Source organism: Sander vitreus, chromosome 4 (assembly GCF_031162955.1).
Source record: "Sander vitreus isolate 19-12246 chromosome 4, sanVit1, whole genome shotgun sequence".
Classification (NCBI taxonomy): Eukaryota; Metazoa; Chordata; class Actinopteri; order Perciformes; family Percidae; genus Sander; species Sander vitreus.
The window spans coordinates 19,339,098-19,359,929 of NC_135858.1; the positions used below are offsets into that span (position 1 = coordinate 19,339,098).

Sequence of the window (20,832 nt, forward strand, 5' to 3'; positions counted from 1 at the left end):
TCAGCTGATTGTTAGATTGAGACAAGTTTTGCAAAGAAAAAAAGACACCGTAGTGTATTCATAATTTTAATCCAGCTGTTGGCATTTGCAGTAGTTAAACACACAATATAAAATCCCTTATTTAAAACGGGGCAAAAGAAATAAGAGCACTTGTTGTCCGATGAACTTAATCTATAGAGTTTCAAAGGAGAGCTTTTAAACATACATGTTCTGACATAATACAAGTTAATTATCTGTCTCAAATAAAGCAGAATCCTAAAGCAAAGAAAATATTCAACAATGGTGAGAAGCATCTTTTCGGAAAAACCGTTGACCCTTAATACATTATGCAACTTATTTGGACAACAAAAGGGATGTGTGTCCGGTGCTTGCCTCAAGCTGGATCTTTTCCAGTTAGAACTTTAACATATGCATTACAAGAGTAACAATTATTAGGTCATGGACCAAAGAAAGCTTTCCTAGTTTCGCTTATAAAGAGTATGAACCTTTGGTTTTGAACGTACATATTTATGCTGTCTGGACATTATTACAAAATACTTCACTCTGACCAGATATGACTAAAAATGAAACAGTTTTCCACTGAAAAAAACAAACGATACCACCGGGACAAAAAGTACTGGGAAGATCTGAACTGTATAGAATAAATTATTCTATGACAGAAAGGCTCTTAAATTTATTTATTTATATATATATATATATAAAAAATAAAAGTAATATAAGATTAAGATTGATTGAGCATAAGAGGTTCATACAACTGAAAGGCAATTTCTTGCAATCATGTAAAATGATCCTGCCTAAGCTAAGAATGTATGTAGCCTTTACATTACCAAATATATATATATATATACACATTTTGCTATGATAAACATATCAAAAGCATGATGGCTTGAATGTGTGTACCTACATAAGAGATTAAAGAGTTCTCAGGATTTCAGTGCCCCCGACACACCTACATTCTCACCGATTAGTGCTCTCTGACCTGGTCGTGACCTGGTGTATACCAGCCGCCCTCTAAATGGCTCACCCTAAAACGCTTTCATATATTATCCCTCATACTGGGATTGAAAGTTTGTGAACACGTCCCGTTCTCCCAAAACCGCAACCAATTCAAAATGTTTGCTGCTCAAGATTGTTATAATTTCAGTTTTAGGGGTGAATACAGCATTATGGGCCAGTTATCCTGAGAGGCAAGCCTGATCCAGCAGCCCAGTCTGAGAGGGCAGAAACACCTGAGGGGAAGAGGAACAAGTATCAAAGCTCAGTGTTGGAAACAAGGGTGAGAGTCTGAGTTAGTAGTGTCATCTCTTTACTAAAACAAGCTTTTAGAGAGGATATTACTAGCTACCAATTAAACATCAAGAGTGCCAGTCAGTGTTTGATATTGCAATCCCACTATCAAGTACGATTTTGAGTCTTCGCGTGGGACAAATGTTAGTGTAGTGCCATTTCCATTTCAGGGGAAATAAGATTTCATGATGATTTCACAAGTCTAACATTTTCATCCAACTGACATTAAAATGCCACAGGTATCTAAATACAAGATGGAGATCCATTTCCCTGCCTCAGTTCTCAAATTCAATGGTGTCTGTTGTGTTGCATGTGTGACCGCCTCTCCTGTCTGAAGCCTTTGAGAGGTTCCGTGTCTGCGGTCAGACATGCCCTTCAACCCCAAATGTCCAAATGCAACATCCACCACAGCCCTCCCTTAGTAGCTGTTGCCATTAATTTGGTGAAGGTCCACCTGCATCATGTTGATCCCGCTGCTAGCTAATCGAGCTATGCTCTCTGCAGACAAGGTTTCCATGGTGACGATGGTGTGCTGGTCACTGGCAGACACCGCTCCTGTGCCGATTTTTGTTCCTGCTGTAGGGGAAGCAGCGTCCGTTGAGACTGTGGCGCTGCTGCTGGTGGCGACGGCTTTCTTGTTTAAGTGGGTTTTGATGTGCTTGGAGAGATGATCGCTGCGCATGAAGCGCTTGGGACACTCTGGACAAATAAACCTTTTTTCACCTTAAAAAAGGAGAAATACAAATAATATAACAATAGCAGCAGCTGGTATTACCTGACTACAACAGACTGTTGGCTATGCAGTTGAAAGTGTCCGTTAATTAATGCAATGTACTGCAGTGTAGAATACATTTATTTTTTTATTTCGGGAAGTAAAAACATCCAAGATATGAAGGGTACGGAAGAAGCAAGGGGATAATCCTTAAGCAGCAACTAACGATTTTTTTCATTATCAATTAATCTGTCAATTATCTTGATAAATCTGGCCCATAAAATATCAGAACATTTTCTGAAGCCCAAATATTTACTTTTAATATGATTTAAGACAAAAAGAAAAGCATCAAATATATAACCTAAACAAATCAAATACCAAAATAGCTGCCAATTTTATGTGATTATTTAATCCTGCTGCAAAAAATGGATTCCCTGGAAAGCTATGTTGCCAAAAAAACAAAAAAAAAAAACAGATGTTGACTTATGCACACAGGCTTATCTTTTACCATTTTTACATTTATATATATTAAAAAGCACGTCTTTGGTCTTACTGTCATCTTTGACGTTTTGCAGTTGAGTGAGATTTGATGCCCTTCTCACAATGCCAAATAAATCAAACTAAATCCTCACCTGTGTGCGTCCTCTTATGGCGCTGAAGCTCATCTGAACGGGTGAATCGTTTGCCACAGAAAGACCAGCCGCAGACGAAGGGTCGCTCTCCTGTGTGCCAACGCAGATGGGCCCTCAGGTGGGATGTCTTGCCGTAGATCTTCCCACACCCCGAGATGTGGCAAATGTGCTGCTTCTTTTTAGTTGGGTCACTGTTTGATCAGAGTTAGAGGGTTACAAATGTCAACTAAATTCAGAGGGTACATACAATCAGCTGAAATTCAAAACATCACTAACTATGCTAAAACATACAGTCGACTTGACAGCAGTAGACTGTACAGGTGTACCTAAAAAAAAAAAAGTGGTTCAATGACATACCGTCCTTCGCCATCCTTGCAGAAGGGGCAGGTACAGGCTTCCCTGCGGTTTCGTCGGCCTTGAGGTTGTGGGCTTATGTCCTCATCATCCATAGCTGTGCTATCATCCAAACTTTCTCCGCCTGTCTGTAGCGCCTGTTCTCCTGCAGTCATGGTATAGAAAATACTTGTGTGAAATGATAATAGTGTGAAACAGTGGTTTGAGATCTTATGTTAAGACACATTTCATTAATCAAGTTCAGAACATACTCCAAATATTTCATTGATATATCAAGTTTTTCTGCAATGAAAAAAAATCCATCTCATTCCTCAAAGAGATTACAGCTTGTTAACATTTAAGCACCTTAAATGTCAAACACTACAGGGTCCATTAATAATTGCTTCAAGAAAGCAGGCACACTAGAGTGCGGATCGGGCCGCAGTTAAAATCTCATTTTTTTCCCCTCATGCTAATGACACATGTACGTTTGTTTGTGTGGAAAGCCCGCTTTTATTAAGCAACTGTAGGAAGGCATTCAGAAATGTCAACAGATGAGCGCATCAGCGCACACGGGGCAACAAGCGCATGTTAACACAGGCGCACAGTACCTACATAATAAGCGGTTTTAAATTTAAAATGTTCAGTGCCTTATCGCGCTGATGTGACTGAGCCCGACCCGAACATCATTTCTAAATATCTGTCCGGGCCCGGCCCGTCGGGTCCCGTCGGGCTCGGGTCGGGTATCCATCTTCTAAAGGCACAGAAAGAGTAACCTATTTACATCTAATAAGATCTACTGCAAGTAATTTCCACTGTTACTTTGGGATATTTCGTTATTTAAGGGCATTTACAACAAAAGTTATTCAACATCACTCGAAAAAGAAAGTGGTTTGGGATTGCCTACACACAGCTCTCAGACGGTTCCCCAACTTGTCAAATACAAATTTTTTTTTTTCCATGGCCCTCTGCGTTTGATACCGACGCACAAGGCACTTACATGCACGAACGTGCAGCAGGGCCGAACAGGCCAGCAAAACAAAGAACAGAGAAGCTTGGATTACAACAAACAAGGGAGCATGACTTCATTCTCTGCTCAGGACGCCATTACTCCACCATATCTTTACATAGCAAATAGTTTGAACTACTATATTAATGTTCTGAATGTTGAGACAGAACCTTTAACAATCAAACGATACTAAATCCAAGGTGTTCCGAAAAGTTTGTCTAGCAGTGCAAGTACAAGTGAGACGTAATTTGTATGTATATTTAGAATATGACTAAGTAACTGGAGAATAAACATTTTAATGCCAGATAGCCTGAGCCCTCCAGGCTTTAACTACAAGACTAAAGTAAGCGTTTGTAATGCACAGACACTGATGTGTAGTAAAAGCCACCGTTCAGGACTGCTAGAGTCTAAACAAAGCCTGCTGCATACGTAGCTGATGGGAAGCACACGAAAACAAATGACATTACACAACGCAAATTACATGCACTAAAAAGAGACAATTCCCCACAAACATCACAAATGTAGACTAGCATAGACCTATATGTGAGGGGCTAATAACAGAACTAAAGAAGGGTTTAGACATGATAACGGTTGCTATAAGATGGGAGGGGTCAAGTTACACCCCTACTAGACACAGAAGTTGTGGCCAACCTACAACAACAGTACTATAATGTGACCATAGTCTGAGGAGACTTTTTCTTTTTCCCTTCAAGAACACAATCTCATCTGGTGCAGTAAAGAGCTTAGGGAAACACGCTGAACTGGTTAAACCAGTATAGTGCACTTCACACACAGAGAGCAAAAGAGGTAAAATACACACACACACACGATACTTTGCATTTCAGTCTTTTGGGGGGGGGGGGAAGGAAGAAACCTCAATACAGGAAGGGAACCTAATTTTCTAGACTACTTAACATATTTACTCAAACCAACTGCCAGTTAGTATACCTCTGAACAATTACTGTGTCCTGTAAGAGTTGTTGGTTGTTTGTCTTGCCTAAACTAACTCAAGCTAAACACAATCAAAAAGGTTCATTTCAGCCTCTGTTATTTTGATTGCAGCAAAAATGAATGTGAAGATGTCTGAAAAGTAGTGACTACAAACGGAAAAGTCAAATAACACATTAACCAATTCAATTTTGAAATATGGATACAGTCCTGCATCAGGATTGCATAGTTTAGTACAAATAAAGTCCTTCGTCGCACAATGTATTTTTTTTTTTTATACTGAACATCAATGATTCCTGGAAAACAGGCTACCGACTTACCAGCTGTGCTAGCGATGGTGATGGGAACAGTCTGCAGCTGGTGCAGCTGGTGCATCTGCAGCCCGGAGCCTCCTCCGAGTGTGTTAAGATTTATGGTCTGGATGCCTGGGATCTGCACTGTGTTAACAGACACTCCTCCAGCTGCAGCAGCACCCTGAGCCTGGCCAAGTTGGGGGAGGGACTGCATTGGGGCCAGCGTGATCTGTGGTCCTGTCGGACTCTGGATCTGAATGGTCTGCCAGCTCACCTGGCCATTGGGGCCTACAGTGCGCAGGAGGATGGGGCCTGTGTTTGGCATAATTTGAAGATTTTGAAGCCCTTCCTGGCTGAGTGTCGGAGTTGCAAATACCTGACCCCCAGCCTGGATGGTCTGGAGGGGGGTTCCACCTTGGATAACCTGCTGAGGCTGGATAAGGATCTGCTGTGGCTGCTGCTGCCCGTCTCGGTTGTCTGGCTGTATTGGGACACCTAGAGAAGATGCAGTGTTCTGCTGGAATGACCCCGTCGCCACTCCATTGCTGTTACGCGTTTGGGTCATTCCGTAAGAAGTGGTCTGTGTGGCGACAGCGGACGCGCTTGTCATGTAACCTGCCCCGCTGGACACTGGATGTTGCTGTACAAGTTGGTTTCCCCCTGTATCCCCTCCACCATTTGCATCTCCCCCTCCGCTTGTTCCAGTGCTAACGGGCAAAAGAGTGATGTTTCCATTTAGCGACACAGGCATATTTGCCAGGAACTGGTGCTGGTTTTGTAACATGCCATTGCCTAAGCTTATATTTTGTATGGGGATGGCTCCCTGAAGGAGACTGGGCATCGTTATGATGTTTCCTGCTGCACCAGCTCTGTTGGTTGCAGCTATGATCTGCTGGCCATTAGAAGATGACACTATCTGAAACTGCTGGCCTGGTCCAGCAGTAGGTACCCCAGAATCCTGATGAGCATGTGCCAACTGCAGTGTCTGGCCATCTACTGTCTGAAACTGGGGAATAACCTGGTACTGAATGTTGGGCATCATACCCGATATGGTGGTGAGCATCTGCTGACCCTGCATGGATGGAGCCTGAGCGACTACGTATTGCTGTTGCTGCTGCTGCTGTCCCTGAGTGCTCACCACAGCTGCTGATGGTGACAGCACCTGTCTGCTCTTGCCTATGTCTCCTACTGTCATCATCACCCCTGAAGAGTCGGTGGTGATGGTGTTAGTGCCTGAGGTTGATTGAATGCTCAGTGGGATAACCTGCCAGCCGTTGGCACTGGAGGTGAAAACACCCTGGTTTAGGTCCAGCTGTTGCTGCTGGTTTTGTTGTTGCTGGTCTGCAGGGGAATCATTCTCTCCTGGGGTGTCAATTCGACTGCAAGTGGCTGCCAACAAGGCAAGAGGAGATGGCTGCTGCGAGTCCTGGAAAGGGAATAGATGAGAGGAAAAGGAGAAGAAATGTATATAGTAAAAATACATTTTACTATCTAACATCTACATGTTAATGCTGCAGCCGACTACAAATATAAATGGCTGTCAAAATGTCCGCTCATCAAATCTACCGACGCAGTTCAAAATGATATACTAAAAAGGAAATAATTATACCAATACAGTTATGCCAACAATCATTTTTAGTGCATTTCCATAAGCAACCTTAAAAAGGTGCTTCACAATAAATCAGCAGATAAAAAAAAAAATTAAAATAAATAAAGCAAGATAATCGCATTATTTGAAACATTAACATCACAAGTAGGATGGCCTGAACTTAAAAAGGCAAAAAGGATGTTTTAAAATAAAAAGAAATGAAAAAATGTTGACTTAAAGAATTGAGTTCCAATTAATGTGAAAAAAAAAAATGATGTGACTGGCTTTGTAAATGCCATTCATAACATTTAACCTATTGTTTTGTCATGCTAGTCTCTTTCCAGCCCTTCACAGAGAGTGGGGACTGTAGCAGTCCGAGGGGAAGCACGGTGGGAGATTATGGGAGGGACCGCATTTTTTCCAGAGCAGCGGCGGGCTCGGCTTCCCCTCCCCCCAAACCCACCCATCTCCCTCCCACACATTATTTTGCCCTATAAACTGACACACTGCTCTAGCCACCCCCTTCAGGGCCAGCCAAATGGGCCGAGCGAAATGCACATGAAGTGCCGGCGTTTGATGGGAACACCCCGTGTGGGCGAAATTTACCTGCCCATTCCCCACCCCAATGACATGTGCTCTGGAGAGAAAATCAACAACCTGTACAAGCCCCGACAGACATGAATAACATAAATAAACGAACTAATAGGAAATAAATAGCAGGATCAGTGGACATGCGCGGGGGAGTATAGTTAATGTTTTTTTTTTTTTTTTTGTGATGACAATCATCTGATTTGGCAAAAAGCTAAAGTCCGGTTAACTTACTTGTGAATTTGTGTTTCGCTTTTGACTGTAGCCTCCGCCGCTCTCCACAGCGGCCATTTCACCCTGCTGCTGATCTGCGGAAGACGAGTTTGTAAGATCACTTCTGATAAATTTGCTACATTTAAAACTGCAGACCATCAAACTGAGTTAACACTGCATTCAACAATGGGGAGAGAACACAAAGGACACGCATGGTCGACCTCACAAACAGAACTAAACTTTAGGAACCGTCTAACGTGAAGCAATTCCGAGAAGAAATGCAAGGAAATCCATGCCACAAGTGCTCCAAAGGGCCAGCTAGCCCATTAGCTAAGCTAACATGAACTCACCACAACAAGTAACGTTAATGCTCAGGAAGAAAAAAAAAACTACTAGCTAAGTGGTAGCTACACAGACCGACGTAGTTTCAACTGCACTAACGTTACTAAATGTAACTTCTAGTGCACGTGTATTTGATCAAGTTCATTTATTGTGTAAGTATGTAGTGCCAATTAAGAACAGAAGTTACGTTAACGTTACACAGGTCGCTAGCTTTCCTTGGTTGGCTAAATGTTGGCGACAATCAGCAGTTAACTAACGTTACTCACTTTTAAACTGATTGAGACGCTAGAAAACAATACAACTTCATACTGTGAATACATTTAAAACATATACTTTACATAGCTATACATAGAACTGTTAACGTAATGCTTCGTACACAGCATGCCTGTGAGAAAAAGTTCACTTACTGCTCATAATTTGAAGACGGGAGGAGTTTCTCTGCTCTTTTTTCGGGTTGACAACTTTTCGCAACTTCACACAAACTTGACGGGCTCCCCCTATGAAGGAGAAAGACGAGTGCGTTCGATTTATGGACCCGCGAAGGTAGTAGCCTACGAGCACGAACATTGACAAGCAAATAGCTTTTACACTATAATAATAATTATTATTATTTTATTTACATAGCACCTTTAAAAATAGAGTTTACAAAGTGCTTTGACAGACAAGGCAAGGCAAAAGCAGAATATCCAAAGGTCAATATAACAACAGAGAGCTAAACAATAAAAACATGTTGTTATTTAAGAAGACAAAAGAACATAGTAAAAAATAAAATAAAAATAAAAGAAACAAGTAAAATAAAGTACATAAATAGAAGAGCAATAAAAAAAAAAGAGATGACATCACATGAAAACTAAATAATTTACTGTAAAAATGGGTTTTAAGAAGTGATTTAAAAGAGTTTCCTGATTCTGAGAGCATTATCTCAGACAGGTCATTGCAAACATGTTATTGTTTGACAAAATAATAAGGCTCACTTACTTTCAACCACATCTTACCATCCTCATCGAGTTTATCATTACGTTACCTTGCACTTAGTTATTTGGCTTTGATTTAGCACTTCATTTAGCACGGATTAAGTTGGAGCAATGGACAGTAGCTAACGTTATCGAACCCAAAACGTTAAGTTGCCTAATTATTTCACCAAGCTTTTAATTAGAATCACATTAAGAAAGGTCCCTACCACCATTCAACTTAAGTTGTTGTAACGTTACTAATGATTACTTTAGACATTTCTTCGGTAGCTAATGAGCTATTAACGCGTTACAAAAACTGCTTAGAAGCCAACCACATGCCCAAATCTTAACTTTTTTCCATGTAGTTATAATATGAAAAGACTGGACGTTTATAGGCCATAAAAACCCAAAAATAATCTTTAAAAAGACGGGATGTTGTGTTTGAAATTACTGTACTATCGCACTGTTGCAATGGATAAAACAAGCGCACCCCTGTGGGAGCTATTTGATAAGGATTTGCTTTCCTCCAATGGAATAGGTCGTTTTTGTCAACGAGAAACAACTAGCCAATGTAATTGGCCCAAAGGCGGATAATTGGGCGGGACCAAGCATGGTAGGTTGTACCCCTGAGTATGATTGACGTTGAATTATCTGTTTTCCGCTTAAATGTCGCCGTGAGTAAATATGTTCACGTTAATATTGACATTTCCCCTTACTCCTTCTGTGATATTGTTTTATCATTCAACAGTTTAAGGATGCTATGGCTCATATCTTGCTTTGCACACGGAGGTGGGGAAGGAGGAAGGCAGGCGGACTGGGTATTTAAGTATTGCCTCCGTGGCCACTGGCCACTCCCTGGTGGCGTCCTGTGGGCTGGGAAACAGCAAGGAGGCGGGAGGAGTCCGTCAGGGTGGAGGAGAAGAGACCCCATCACACTCAAACACTGGCTGTAACCGCGCTGGGAGGAGAAAATTGGCTCGCTTGTGGGAGGGCTTTTATTATTGGGATGTGCAAGGGGGCTGTCAGTGAAGCAGCACATGTACCCATGTAAACAGGACAGAGGGTGGAGTCCATCTTCAGGCCAATCCTGCGCCCACTCATCTGTCTGAACTTAGTCAAACACTCTGAAGTTACTGTACAATTGATACATTTGCCAATTGTTCAACCCCGTTCCACACAAACACGGACCCAATCCGGATCTGGCTGCCAGCGCACCATCCACACAAACTCCCTTGTTGGCTCTGTTGTACAGTGTAAGTATCCCAGTAATGACAGTGTGACAGTAAGCCAGCATGCTCATACCATGACCCTGAAACGGAAGCAGCTAAATGGAATTCAGCCATATTCATTCTATAATTTACACCCGTGCTTTTCTTACTTTGTGATGTAACATGTCTAAAACCCTATCCCCTGCAAAATAAAGAGTAACCAAAAATTCTAATGATATTAGCTAGTGATTATAATATATAGGCTAGTAGTATAAATTAGCATATAATAGGAATAAATCAAATAAAGTAGCAAAATTGTACTGAGGTGGTTTAGTTAGGCTACTTCTTACCATTGTATAGTTCCTTTACGTTTCTTCAATTCCTTGGGCAAGTGGGTAGTCTACCATTCTTGTGTTATCTCTATTAAATAAAAATAAAAAGTGTTTCTATTTGCATAATAGTTTTCATTAAAAATTCCAAATGGCTTCTGTTACATAAGAAACGTTGATACCTCTTTCTTTCCTTCAGAGGCAAGAGAAAACAAAGAAAGCCAATACAATGGACTGTAGGCCTATGTGTCAAACACATATCAACAAATTAAACATGCAAAGCTCTCATTGATATAGACGTTGAATAAAAGGTAATAAACCATCCATAGGCAGTTATGAATGTTAATAAATCACAAGGCTTAAAGAGGATAAAGGGTTTCTCACTTTCTAACAAGCCATCAGTGGCATTTAGAAAAGGGATCTTGCAGTATCCAAAAGTGCAGTTGCTAATACATTGTTGAATATTGTGGTCCAGATGTGGCCATTAGTGGATGTGATGGTGAAGGAGAACAAACATCAGCCACAACCTGGCAGTCGTTTGTATATAGCTTATCGATCTATAGCCTAAGCCATTGGGCTGGTAAATTATTATTTAATCCTTAATTAAGCAATTAGTTTTTTTGTGTGATTTAAATGGTGCCGAAATGTTCCTGTTAATGTTAATTAGTGTGAAATCACCAAGAAGCTGCAGCCATTCATGATCTGATGATATGAGGGGTTTCACACTGGCCACCATCAAATTAAAAAGCTGTTGAGAATATGTCTTAAATGGACTATAAATTCATAATTGTACAAAACAACAAACGTATTTGTGTCATGTTGGAGTTGCTATATAGCCTATTGGTAATATTCGCCTATCTTGGCAATTATCACTTCTCTATAGTCAACCGTTACCTCTGACATTTCCAAAAAGCTATTCGGAGTCAGTCTGCTTTTGTTTCTGCAGGATGTGTCACAGATGCGTCCCACGTTGAAACTGTTGTATCTCAGATGAGATGCAAAGTCACTTCCTACAGTCTGCCAAAACTCCATCCCCTGCAATAATCCGCGCAAATTCAACCACACACGCAGGCAAACTGACATGAAGCAGAAGAAATCACCATAATCTCGTCATCGTAAAGTAACCATCGAAGGCAGGCTGCACGCAGTTTGAGAGTTTGCAAACGATTGCAGATCAGTTAGATATCTCAGCACTCCGACAACAGGAAACGAGAGAAAGAGCGCCACTGAAGGTAAAGCTGCTTTTCTTCTCTCAACTTTGTTCGCTCTTTTGCTTTAATTTAGCTATTTTGCTTCTTTTTTTTCCCATACAGCTAAAACACAACCTGCAAATAAAATCTTCTTTTAGGTGAAAAAAGGTGTAGCCTATTCTAATATATTCTTTATAACAATCCTTTATAAAGACATACATGACACGCTTTCTATTCATCAAAATTGTATTTTCCTAAACTAACCAGATGGGTGGTTGGGCTCTTTACAAATGGATATGCAATTAGGACTTTTACAAGCATTAATTCACATATATTAAAACTTTTGCAAGTTCGAATTTAAACGAATTTGGATGGTTCCATCTGTCTAATATGCCATATAATAGCCTACATTTTATGAGGAAGCATAATACATTCAACTTTCCTGATAAAGAATACTGGCACAAAGAAGTGAATATCATGGACTTCAGTAAAAAATGTTTTCAGTCTCAGCCGAGTCCCATCTGCTCTCTCGGAGTCTCTGCACCGTCATTGCAGCCGGGGAATGACAGTAATGGCGCTACAATGTAAAATAGATGGTTGTTTTAACTCACAGTATCAAGTTCAATAAATGATCATTAATTAAACATATTCTATAGCTTAACTTTATGAGTTGAAACAACACTATTCTTAACGTCGGGTTTACTCACATTTTTAAGGCAGCAATTGAACTTACATTTTTAAGTAGAATCACCTTGATAATGTTTACAGTGTAGCTGGCACTTACCCATATATATATATATATATATATATATATACATATATATATATATATATATATATATATAGTGTAGTTGTGACATCACAACCGTACAGAAGTTCTGACGGCTCGTTTAAAGCCACCGTTTCTGATGTGGATGTGTGTATTTCTCTTTGGGTTGAGTGCTTTAATACTTTCACAGTTTTCACCTTCACCTGCTTTAAAATAAAAAAATAAAAAAGACATGGAAAATATATTGTCCTGTCCTTATGGCCTGTAGCTTCGACCCCACCATGTTCCCCGGGCTGCATGTACACCTTCATTCATACAGTCGTTGATGTGAACTGAGGCGATGGAGAGCCCGTCGTCCACAGTGAGGCGGCGAGCCTGGATCAACAGCAGCCGACAGTGGCCCACTCTGGGGGAGCTGGACCCTGAGGGACCACCATGCAACCTCCCCTCTGCCTCTATAGCCGATGATGATGTCTTTTCTGACGGTGAGTCCAAACTCAGTATCTACAGCTACAGTTTACAGATGAATTGGGCTTGAGGATACCCATGATCAAGTAGTGTCACTGTAATTTCTGTCATTACAAATATATATATATATATATATATATATATATATATATATATAGTAAGTATGCATGTTTGTTAAAAAAAAACCTGTGAAATGGAGTGAAGAGTTGTTAATTTAATGAGAATTACTCATAAAGCTAATTGTGTACATGTGTGATTTCCACAGGATGCTTCACAGGAAAGATTGAGAACTGGCTCCTGGGATGTGGGTGAGTCAGCTCGCTTTACTACTCTCTCTTTTTTTTTTTTTAGCTCAGGCTCTGAAGGACAAGGTTTTAGTCGTTGGAAACTGGTTTAACAAACAGTCAAGTAGAAAGTGGAAACTCTCTGAAGTCAGGTGTTCCAGGAAGACGGCGTGGTGAGGTTAGCCACAGTATTGTTTTCGACTTAGCCTTAGATGAGGTATTTTTACAGTTTCATTTGGAAAAAAACAAGCTTATTTTTGTTCTTTTAAACCATAATGTTAGAGTGCTCTGAATTGAGATCTGCAAATGTTGAATGACACATCAGATGTCTTTGTAGGCCATGACATGATGCTGACAACATTTCACAGCAATGTTGACTATGATAAATAAAAAAGCAATTACTGTCAGGATATAAATGCAAACATTTCAACAAGTCCTCCAGTTTCAAGGCTGTTTCACCAAGATAGCACACAACTTAAGCCCTTTGACTTTTTCAAAATGTCCCTGTGGTTTAGAGTAAGGTTATTATATAGAAGAAAATAACAGTTCCTTCTTCCTGTTATGAAACTGATTGGAGGAAGAAGTTCAGCACACACAGACATCTCATGTCTCTTATTTCAGTTACTGAGAAGGAAGCTGGTAGTCAGTGATGTACTACACACAGCGTGCATCTAAATGGCTCCTAAGACTGAAGAATACAGTAAAAGGAGTGGCGTGATGGTTCATGTATTCTGAGAACTCAACATGAAAATGTCCAGATCGGTTTGGAGGTGTTGACACTAATGCTGCTCAGCATGTGAACATTTCTATAAGAGGAAGTTGACAAACATCAGCAGCCTGTTGAGAGCGTGCTCTGTAGCTAGGCTGCTATCTCCAGATGAGGCTATCTATGCAAACGCTATCACTTATTTGAGAGAAGAAGCATGCAAAGGACACTGCATATGTGTGTGTGTGTGTGTATTTATGCACTAAATATTGGAATATATCTTGCAGGTCGGAGGCGTGCTCAGAGAAGACTGGCCAGCTGAGTTTTGGTGAGTACGAACTGAAACAAAGTCATAAATAACAATGTACCATTTACCAAACCTGTGATGCATCTAACATGTTTACTGTTGCATGTGGTAAATGCAAATCACCACACTGTTATAAGTAAACTACTCAACAGTATATGATGTCATTAAATTAGATCCACCCTGACCAGCTACAACAGTAAAGTGCTACAAAAGTCCAATAATATAATGTATAATAGTATAACACTCACATTCTGAATTATAGCTATTTTACTGTTGATACTTTAAGTACACTTTGATGATAATAATATATATTTGATAATATGAATAAATTTGATAAATGAAGCTGTCATGTAACTATAGTGGAGTATAAAGAATATAATAAAAACAATATTTCCTCTGAATTGCACATGAGTAGAAGTATAAAGTAGCATGAAATTGAAATATAAGTACCTAAAAGCTATACTTAAGTAAAGTAGTAGGGTAAATATACCACCAGTAACACACATACAAGCAATATTTCAAAACCGGATTTTGTCCGTTCTTTTGTTGTTAATTTTAGAAAATTAAGATATGTGCCACTTCATGTGAAATTACTTAAAGCATTGACTGTGTGTCTTTTCTTCAGAGTCTGTGCTGAAATCCAGAAACTTTGACGATGAGCTAAGTCTTGGTGCCGATGGTAAGTACACACACACACACACACACACACACACACACACACACAGAAAGAAAAAACAAGAAAAGTAACAAGTCAGGATTTTTTTTTTTTTATTCTTTACCTTTGTTCTGTTTGTAATAGTGGTGAAGAATACGCACACTCAGAGACTGACCCATTTGTAATAAGTCAGAGAAATGTCCAGTGTTACACTGTATTACTGTATGTCTGCCATGCCCTCAAAACATCAAATAATGTCACAATTTAAGTAGTATTATATATATTATATAGTATTATATATAATAGTATTATATAGTACTAATATCTTTCGGCGTAACAGCAGGGTAAAGAATTGCATAATCCCTTTAGTTTCGTTGCTTGGTGCCTTACGTTTAACATATGTCTTGTGGTACAAAACAAATATCCGTAACATGACACCATATGTGGATGTCAACGTATGGCAAGAGCGATCTGGGTTCAAACCTACTGGTCGGCTTGGTTCCCTTCTGTGTGGCATGTTCTCTCCCTGTGTCAGTGTGGGTTTTCTCCAGGTTCTGCGGAATCCTCCCACAATCCAAAGACATGCAGTTTAATTGGTGACTCTAAATTGCCCGTAGGTGTGAATGGTGATTGGTTGTCTCTGTGTGATTGATTGGTATACCTTGCCTCTCGCCCAATGACAGCTGGGATAGACTTCTGCCCCCCCGCCACCCTGTCAAGGATAAGCGGTTACAGATAATGGTTGGATGACACCTTATGTACTTAACATGACATACATATATATTTATCTTTTAGTGACATCCTGCTACGTATTTTTCATTACTTCTGCAGCTGTATGACAGCTTCTGTCAGCATGATTAGGCACAAAGTGATCATGAGTTGTGTGCTGCGTTAATCTAAATTAACTGTTGGGCAACTCACCTAAAACTGCAAATAAACTGTGGAACCCACATTCAGATGCATTTTAACATATCCCTCTTTCATTCTGAAATGCTTTCTTTTTTGTTTCAGCTTCTTGTTTAAATGGTGGAGAGATTACATCTGAAGCTGGGTGAGTAGCAACTGTAGTTGCAGTAACAATGAAACAACAAGAAACGAGGAATGTCGTGCAATTGAATTAGTGAATATTAATTAATATGAATCCATGTTACTTAAATGTAAATGTAAACTGTATTTTTAACTCAATTTCCTATTTTCTGCACTAGAACACTGTCACTGATTTACAGGCCTATGATACACTTTCGGTCCAAAATGCATCTTTAACTGTTTTTATTGAAATGATTCAGAGGTGTAAATGAGATACTGTAGCACTCATTTATAACTAAAGTATGGTCTGTTATATGGACACTTTTTTAGTTTTGAAAGACTTTTTGAAGACACGTGACTTTCTGAATTCACTAAATCAACACTAAAGAAACTTAAAAGAATGGACTGTTGCTTTTTTTCTTCTTTTCCTCACTCTGTGATGACCATGAAGCCTCGTACACCATCCCATATCCCAACAAGGTCCCAGCAGACTCACCAGGTCAGTGGACGACTTCTTCCTTAGCCCAAGATGAACAAATCAGAACAGATCCAAAAAGTATTACAAATAATTGTTCATAGGAATCTTTCTATAGAAGAAAAGCTTTATTTTTTTACTTTTGGAAATGCAAATCAAAAACCAAGTGAGGCTTTGTATTTGCTTCTCTGCTGACAAGTCTTTGTTTACATTCTGAAGTGTAACTATAGGTTTTGCGTTGTTACTTTGATTAATACTTTAGATTATTGTATGTTTCTTAATGCGTTGTATCTTGTCTTGTCCACAGTACCCCTCGTCAGAAACTATGTCTGCCATCACTGAACTTGGGCCAGAGCATGGCCTCCAGCTGCCTCTCCTCTTCCTGCCTCTCCTCCTCATCAAGGTGAGGCTTCAACACTATTACAATGTTCATTATTCTCTCGACTGACAACGGGCGTTTTGCTCTTGAACGACATTCTTGACAAGTTGCACGTTTCCAAATCGGTTTTCCTCCTTCACATTTATCCTTTTCTGGCCTGTTTATACCCGATTAATATATATTTATATATTTATTCTCTGATAGTATTTCATCTTTATTGTTTTCATTTGTATTTATTGGTCCCATGTTTTATTATTTTGTAAAGCACCTTGTAACTCTCTTAATAAGCATTACACATGCTTGAATTGTATCTATAAAATCCGAAATCCCAAATTTGTCTCAAAGGGGTTCACAAAAACCTTTTTAACATGAAATGAACTTCATCTTTCATTTTTTCTCAAATCCACACTAGTATATCGGAGGTCCTGCAGTTGTGTTCGGAGGATCCGGAGGAGACGCTGTACGAGTTGGGTTTCGGCTGCGATGAGCCGCAGGTCACTGTCCGCATCCCTTCTCGCTTCTTCACCTTCCCCTCCATGTCTCAGGGCATCAATTTCCGCCTCTTCCTGGACTCACAGCTACGGCGGATACGAGAGGAAGACCCCAGCCTCTCTCTTGCTAGTAAGACTACGGAGTCATCTTTGTCACGTGAATTGTATGATACTGTTTGATGTGTGATAAGGTGAAATAAATCTGGGATGTAGCAAATGAGATCCATTATACATTAGGTTTCTGGTTTTAAATTGCATTTCATTCTTCCCACAGGTCGTTTCAGACAAGTGCAAGTGCTCACAGCAATGGCCAACGCTTTCTACTCCCTCTACTCTCACGTGTCCCGCACTCCTGTACAGAAACTGGCCACACCAGAGTTTACCTTCTCCTCGTCTCCCGTGGAGAGGATCGAACGCTTCAGGAGCCCTGTCCGCAGCGAGCCACGCTCTCCGGTGGAGAGGCTGAAGGACACCGTCTCCAAGATGTGTCTGTACACAGGCTCTCCTCGCGGGTCAGACTCCACCTCTCCGCAGCCCTCACCCATGAAAAGTTCCAGCCTCCCTGATGTTGTGGATATAGTCCTGGAAACAGTCAAGACTGGGGCGACCAAGAAACTGGATTTGGGGGAATGTTATAACAGGAATCCAGCTGTGGATGTTGGGCTGGTCATGGATGGTGATAAATCCTGTGACAGTGGAAAAGAGGAGCAAACACAGCAGACTGTGGTGGACACAGACATTCTTCAAAATGGAAATAAGATCTGTAATAGGGAGATGCAGGGCAGCAAACAAACCGATAATGTTGATGCCGATGAAAACTGTGTCAAACCAGACCACCTCGACACCAGGACTCGCAGTGTAAGAACAACTCTAGCGTCATCGTTATCAGGAGAAACTGTGATAGAAACACATCAGCTGGACTCATGTTCAACTCAAAGCGAGACAAGGACTGCTGATCTGAAACCAGTTGCCAAGGTTACACACGATCTAATCTGCCCGCAGATAGTCGAAAGTGTACACCAGGTAGCTTTCTGTTGTCAACGCACACTTTGTCCAAAAACAAACACTTTACCTCCTGTCTCCTCTGAGACAGAACGCATAGATAAATCATGTCCTGGATCACATATACAAAAAGCTTTCCCTGAGCCAGATGCCAGACAGCTGGATGCAGCCAGATCACTTCCGGTCCCAGCCCCCACTGCAAGCTACACCAATTGCTGCATCACTGTGACTGGCTGGGAGGGGGACGACGTCTCTTCCTGTTCCTCAAACACACCAGATTCTGGTCATACTTCTACTGTCACACCTGTCCAGACATGTGAGGAGTCACTTAACGAGGGGGAAAGCCGGTACCTGAAACCACAGACACATCAGGGCCTGGGCCACGACTCCAATAACCTGCAACAGGTTAACTCCTTTGAGCTGGAGGAGGTACGGTAGTTACAATAGTATTTTTGTTCTTTTACAGGTAAAAAATGTAATATTATAAAAGAAAAGTTACAACATTTCTCTAGTTGAGGTATATGTAGTATGTTACATCTGTAGCGCCATTTGGAAATCATTAATCAAGCAATGATTAGATTGATTTTTGCAAAAAATAGGACAAACATTTTCTGGTTGACTCAACATGGCAATTGATGTAAATACTCATCAATCCAGGTTAAATGATCATCATGATACTAATTACGAACTTACTTACTCTGAAAGTTTAGGAAACTAACATGATGAAAGAATACGCTAAAAACCAGGACATTTCATATTAATATTGTCCAGTTTAAACTATTATCCTAGTTATTCTAGCAAAATAGGCTCTTTCCTCAGTGGATGCTGTTAGGTTCTGGCTCATCATACATGGCTCTTTGGTGTGGTGTTATGGGTAATGGTCAAGTAAATGAACTGCCTCGTGTTGTGTCAACAGCAGCAAAGCGCTCACACCACAGTGCCTGTTATTGCTCCACAACATTTAAATAAACCCCCACATTTTTCTTTCACAGTTTCTTCCTTCTTCTTGATACGTTTTTAAGTAAGATTCAAAAGCTGCCTGTTTTTTATGCAAAACCTTCCACTCTCAGAATGATTTTCATGGATTCATCCATCGTGCAGGAATAGCATGCTTGCAAAAACATGCAATATGAACGACAGCATGCTATTGATTAGATAGATTGAAGATTAGAACTGAAAACTGAACAAGTGATATTACTATATAATCACTGATATTCTATCAGTAAATGGGTTTAAGTATCGTACCACAAGCTTATAATATATACTTCATACCTGTTGTCTCTATAGGTGCATAGTGCAGGAGAGGAAGATTTTGGAGAATTTTCGGATTTTTCAGAAACTACTAGAACAACAGCAACAACAACCTCTCTGTTGTCCAACAAACATCAATGCAAAGGTATATTTATACGTTGTTTGTGTGATTGATTTTTATATGAACACAGGTCATGGCTACAGTCGTTACAACTGATGCTTTGGTAGACTTTGACTTTAATTTATAGGAACATGGCCTGTCATAATTTCAAAACAGCTGTTTCTAATACACTGATCAGAATCAGAATCAGCTTTATTGGCCAAGTATGTGTACACATACAAGGACTTTGACTCTGGTTTTAAAACAAGGACAACATAAACAATGATGACTGGCAGTTGCTGACCCCATTCACAACTAAATCGGCACAGTTCAAACGGTTCTTGTGTTTCTTCATGTGTTAAGAAAAGGGTGTTCTCAGTCAACGCTGTTACAGTTTACACGTTTGATGTTTGTAGAAATGTACAAACCAATTTGTGTGTGTGTCTGTGTGTGTGTGTGCGCGCGCGCGTCAGACCTAAACCTTATTGCTAAATGAATGAATTTTAAATGTTTTACTTTGGGCTCACTGTAGGTCTCGTAATGAAATTAGACATTACATGAACTGAATAGTTGAGACAAATATGTGTAGAATAGGATGTTATGTGTGAGCATGTGTGTATAATTGTGCATGTGTATTTGTCAGTAGGAACATACAGCATGTAGCTTTGTGTGTCTATTCAGGTCAGACAGCATCTGCATTTATGCAGTGGTATACAGTGCATGAGGTCGTTGCCTGACTGTTTGTGTCTTTATGTAGGTGAGGTGGTCCGGGGCGACAGCATGCAGTCAGACAGCAGCGGCTACGCGGACGAAGAAGTCAGCCCCTCATCCAACACACATAGCAGATGACAGAAAAACCAGAACTCCATGTAAAAAGTGTTAATAAAGTAGTGTTTTTTTTTTTTTTCACCTGTGGACTTTTTCGCCACACTGAAGATTTGAGTTTCCAAGAAAAGGGCCTACAGTCAAACCGGCCCAAAATATCTAAATGTAAACAATAGTCCTCGCTGAACAGGCCAGAGTACTGTTGTTACTGTGTGCTGTTGTCTGATGGGTACAGTGTAAATCTTAAACAGAGTTGGTCTCGTGAAACTTTCAGAGACTGGAGAAGCTTTTTGTTCTCAATAAGAGTTGCACTTGCACTTGCAAAGCATTACATTTCGCCCCAGTGTTCATACTGAATACAGAATTTTGAGAAGAAGTAATCATACGGTAAAACTGTTCCCGTACAAAGGTCTTGATGGAATACTGCGTGGACCATGTTAAATGGTTATTGGAGAATGTTCAAGTTATT

The 20,832-nt window shown here is 40.3% G+C and overlaps 2 protein-coding genes across 4 annotated transcripts; one reads left to right on the plus strand and one right to left on the minus strand.

The window, feature by feature from the left end:
* Positions 1-53: 53 nt before the first annotated feature.
* Positions 54-8,460, minus strand: sp1 (sp1 transcription factor). Of its 2 annotated transcripts, none has more exons than XM_078248877.1 (6): positions 8,353-8,460; positions 7,625-7,698; positions 5,242-6,640; positions 2,989-3,130; positions 2,632-2,822; positions 54-2,010 (listed from the first exon to the last, which is right to left on the minus strand). In XM_078248877.1, the coding sequence occupies exons 1-6, from the start codon at positions 8,357-8,359 to the stop codon at positions 1,706-1,708; spliced, it is 2,118 nt and encodes a 705-aa protein (XP_078105003.1). In that variant the 5' UTR covers positions 8,360-8,460; the 3' UTR covers positions 54-1,705. The 2 variants fall into 2 exon arrangements, with proteins under 2 accessions (XP_078105003.1, XP_078105004.1); XM_078248878.1 differs by lacking the exon at positions 8,353-8,460 and adding an exon at positions 8,212-8,320.
* tespa1 (thymocyte expressed, positive selection associated 1) lies at positions 7,622-20,445 on the plus strand. 2 transcript variants are annotated; one of them, XM_078248879.1, is made up of 15 exons: positions 7,622-7,715; positions 9,437-9,511; positions 9,647-10,151; positions 11,382-11,667; positions 12,663-12,879; positions 13,128-13,170; positions 14,140-14,180; positions 14,785-14,838; positions 15,826-15,865; positions 16,292-16,339; positions 16,623-16,718; positions 17,107-17,315; positions 17,460-18,616; positions 19,475-19,583; positions 20,296-20,445. In XM_078248879.1, the coding sequence occupies exons 5-15, from the start codon at positions 12,735-12,737 to the stop codon at positions 20,385-20,387; spliced, it is 2,034 nt and encodes a 677-aa protein (XP_078105005.1). In that variant the 5' UTR covers positions 7,622-7,715; positions 9,437-9,511; positions 9,647-10,151; positions 11,382-11,667; positions 12,663-12,734; the 3' UTR covers positions 20,388-20,445. The 2 variants fall into 2 exon arrangements, with proteins under 2 accessions (XP_078105005.1, XP_078105006.1); XM_078248880.1 differs by lacking the exons at positions 7,622-7,715; positions 9,437-9,511 and having other exon boundaries at positions 9,598-10,151.
* The last annotated feature ends 387 nt before the right edge of the window (positions 20,446-20,832 follow it).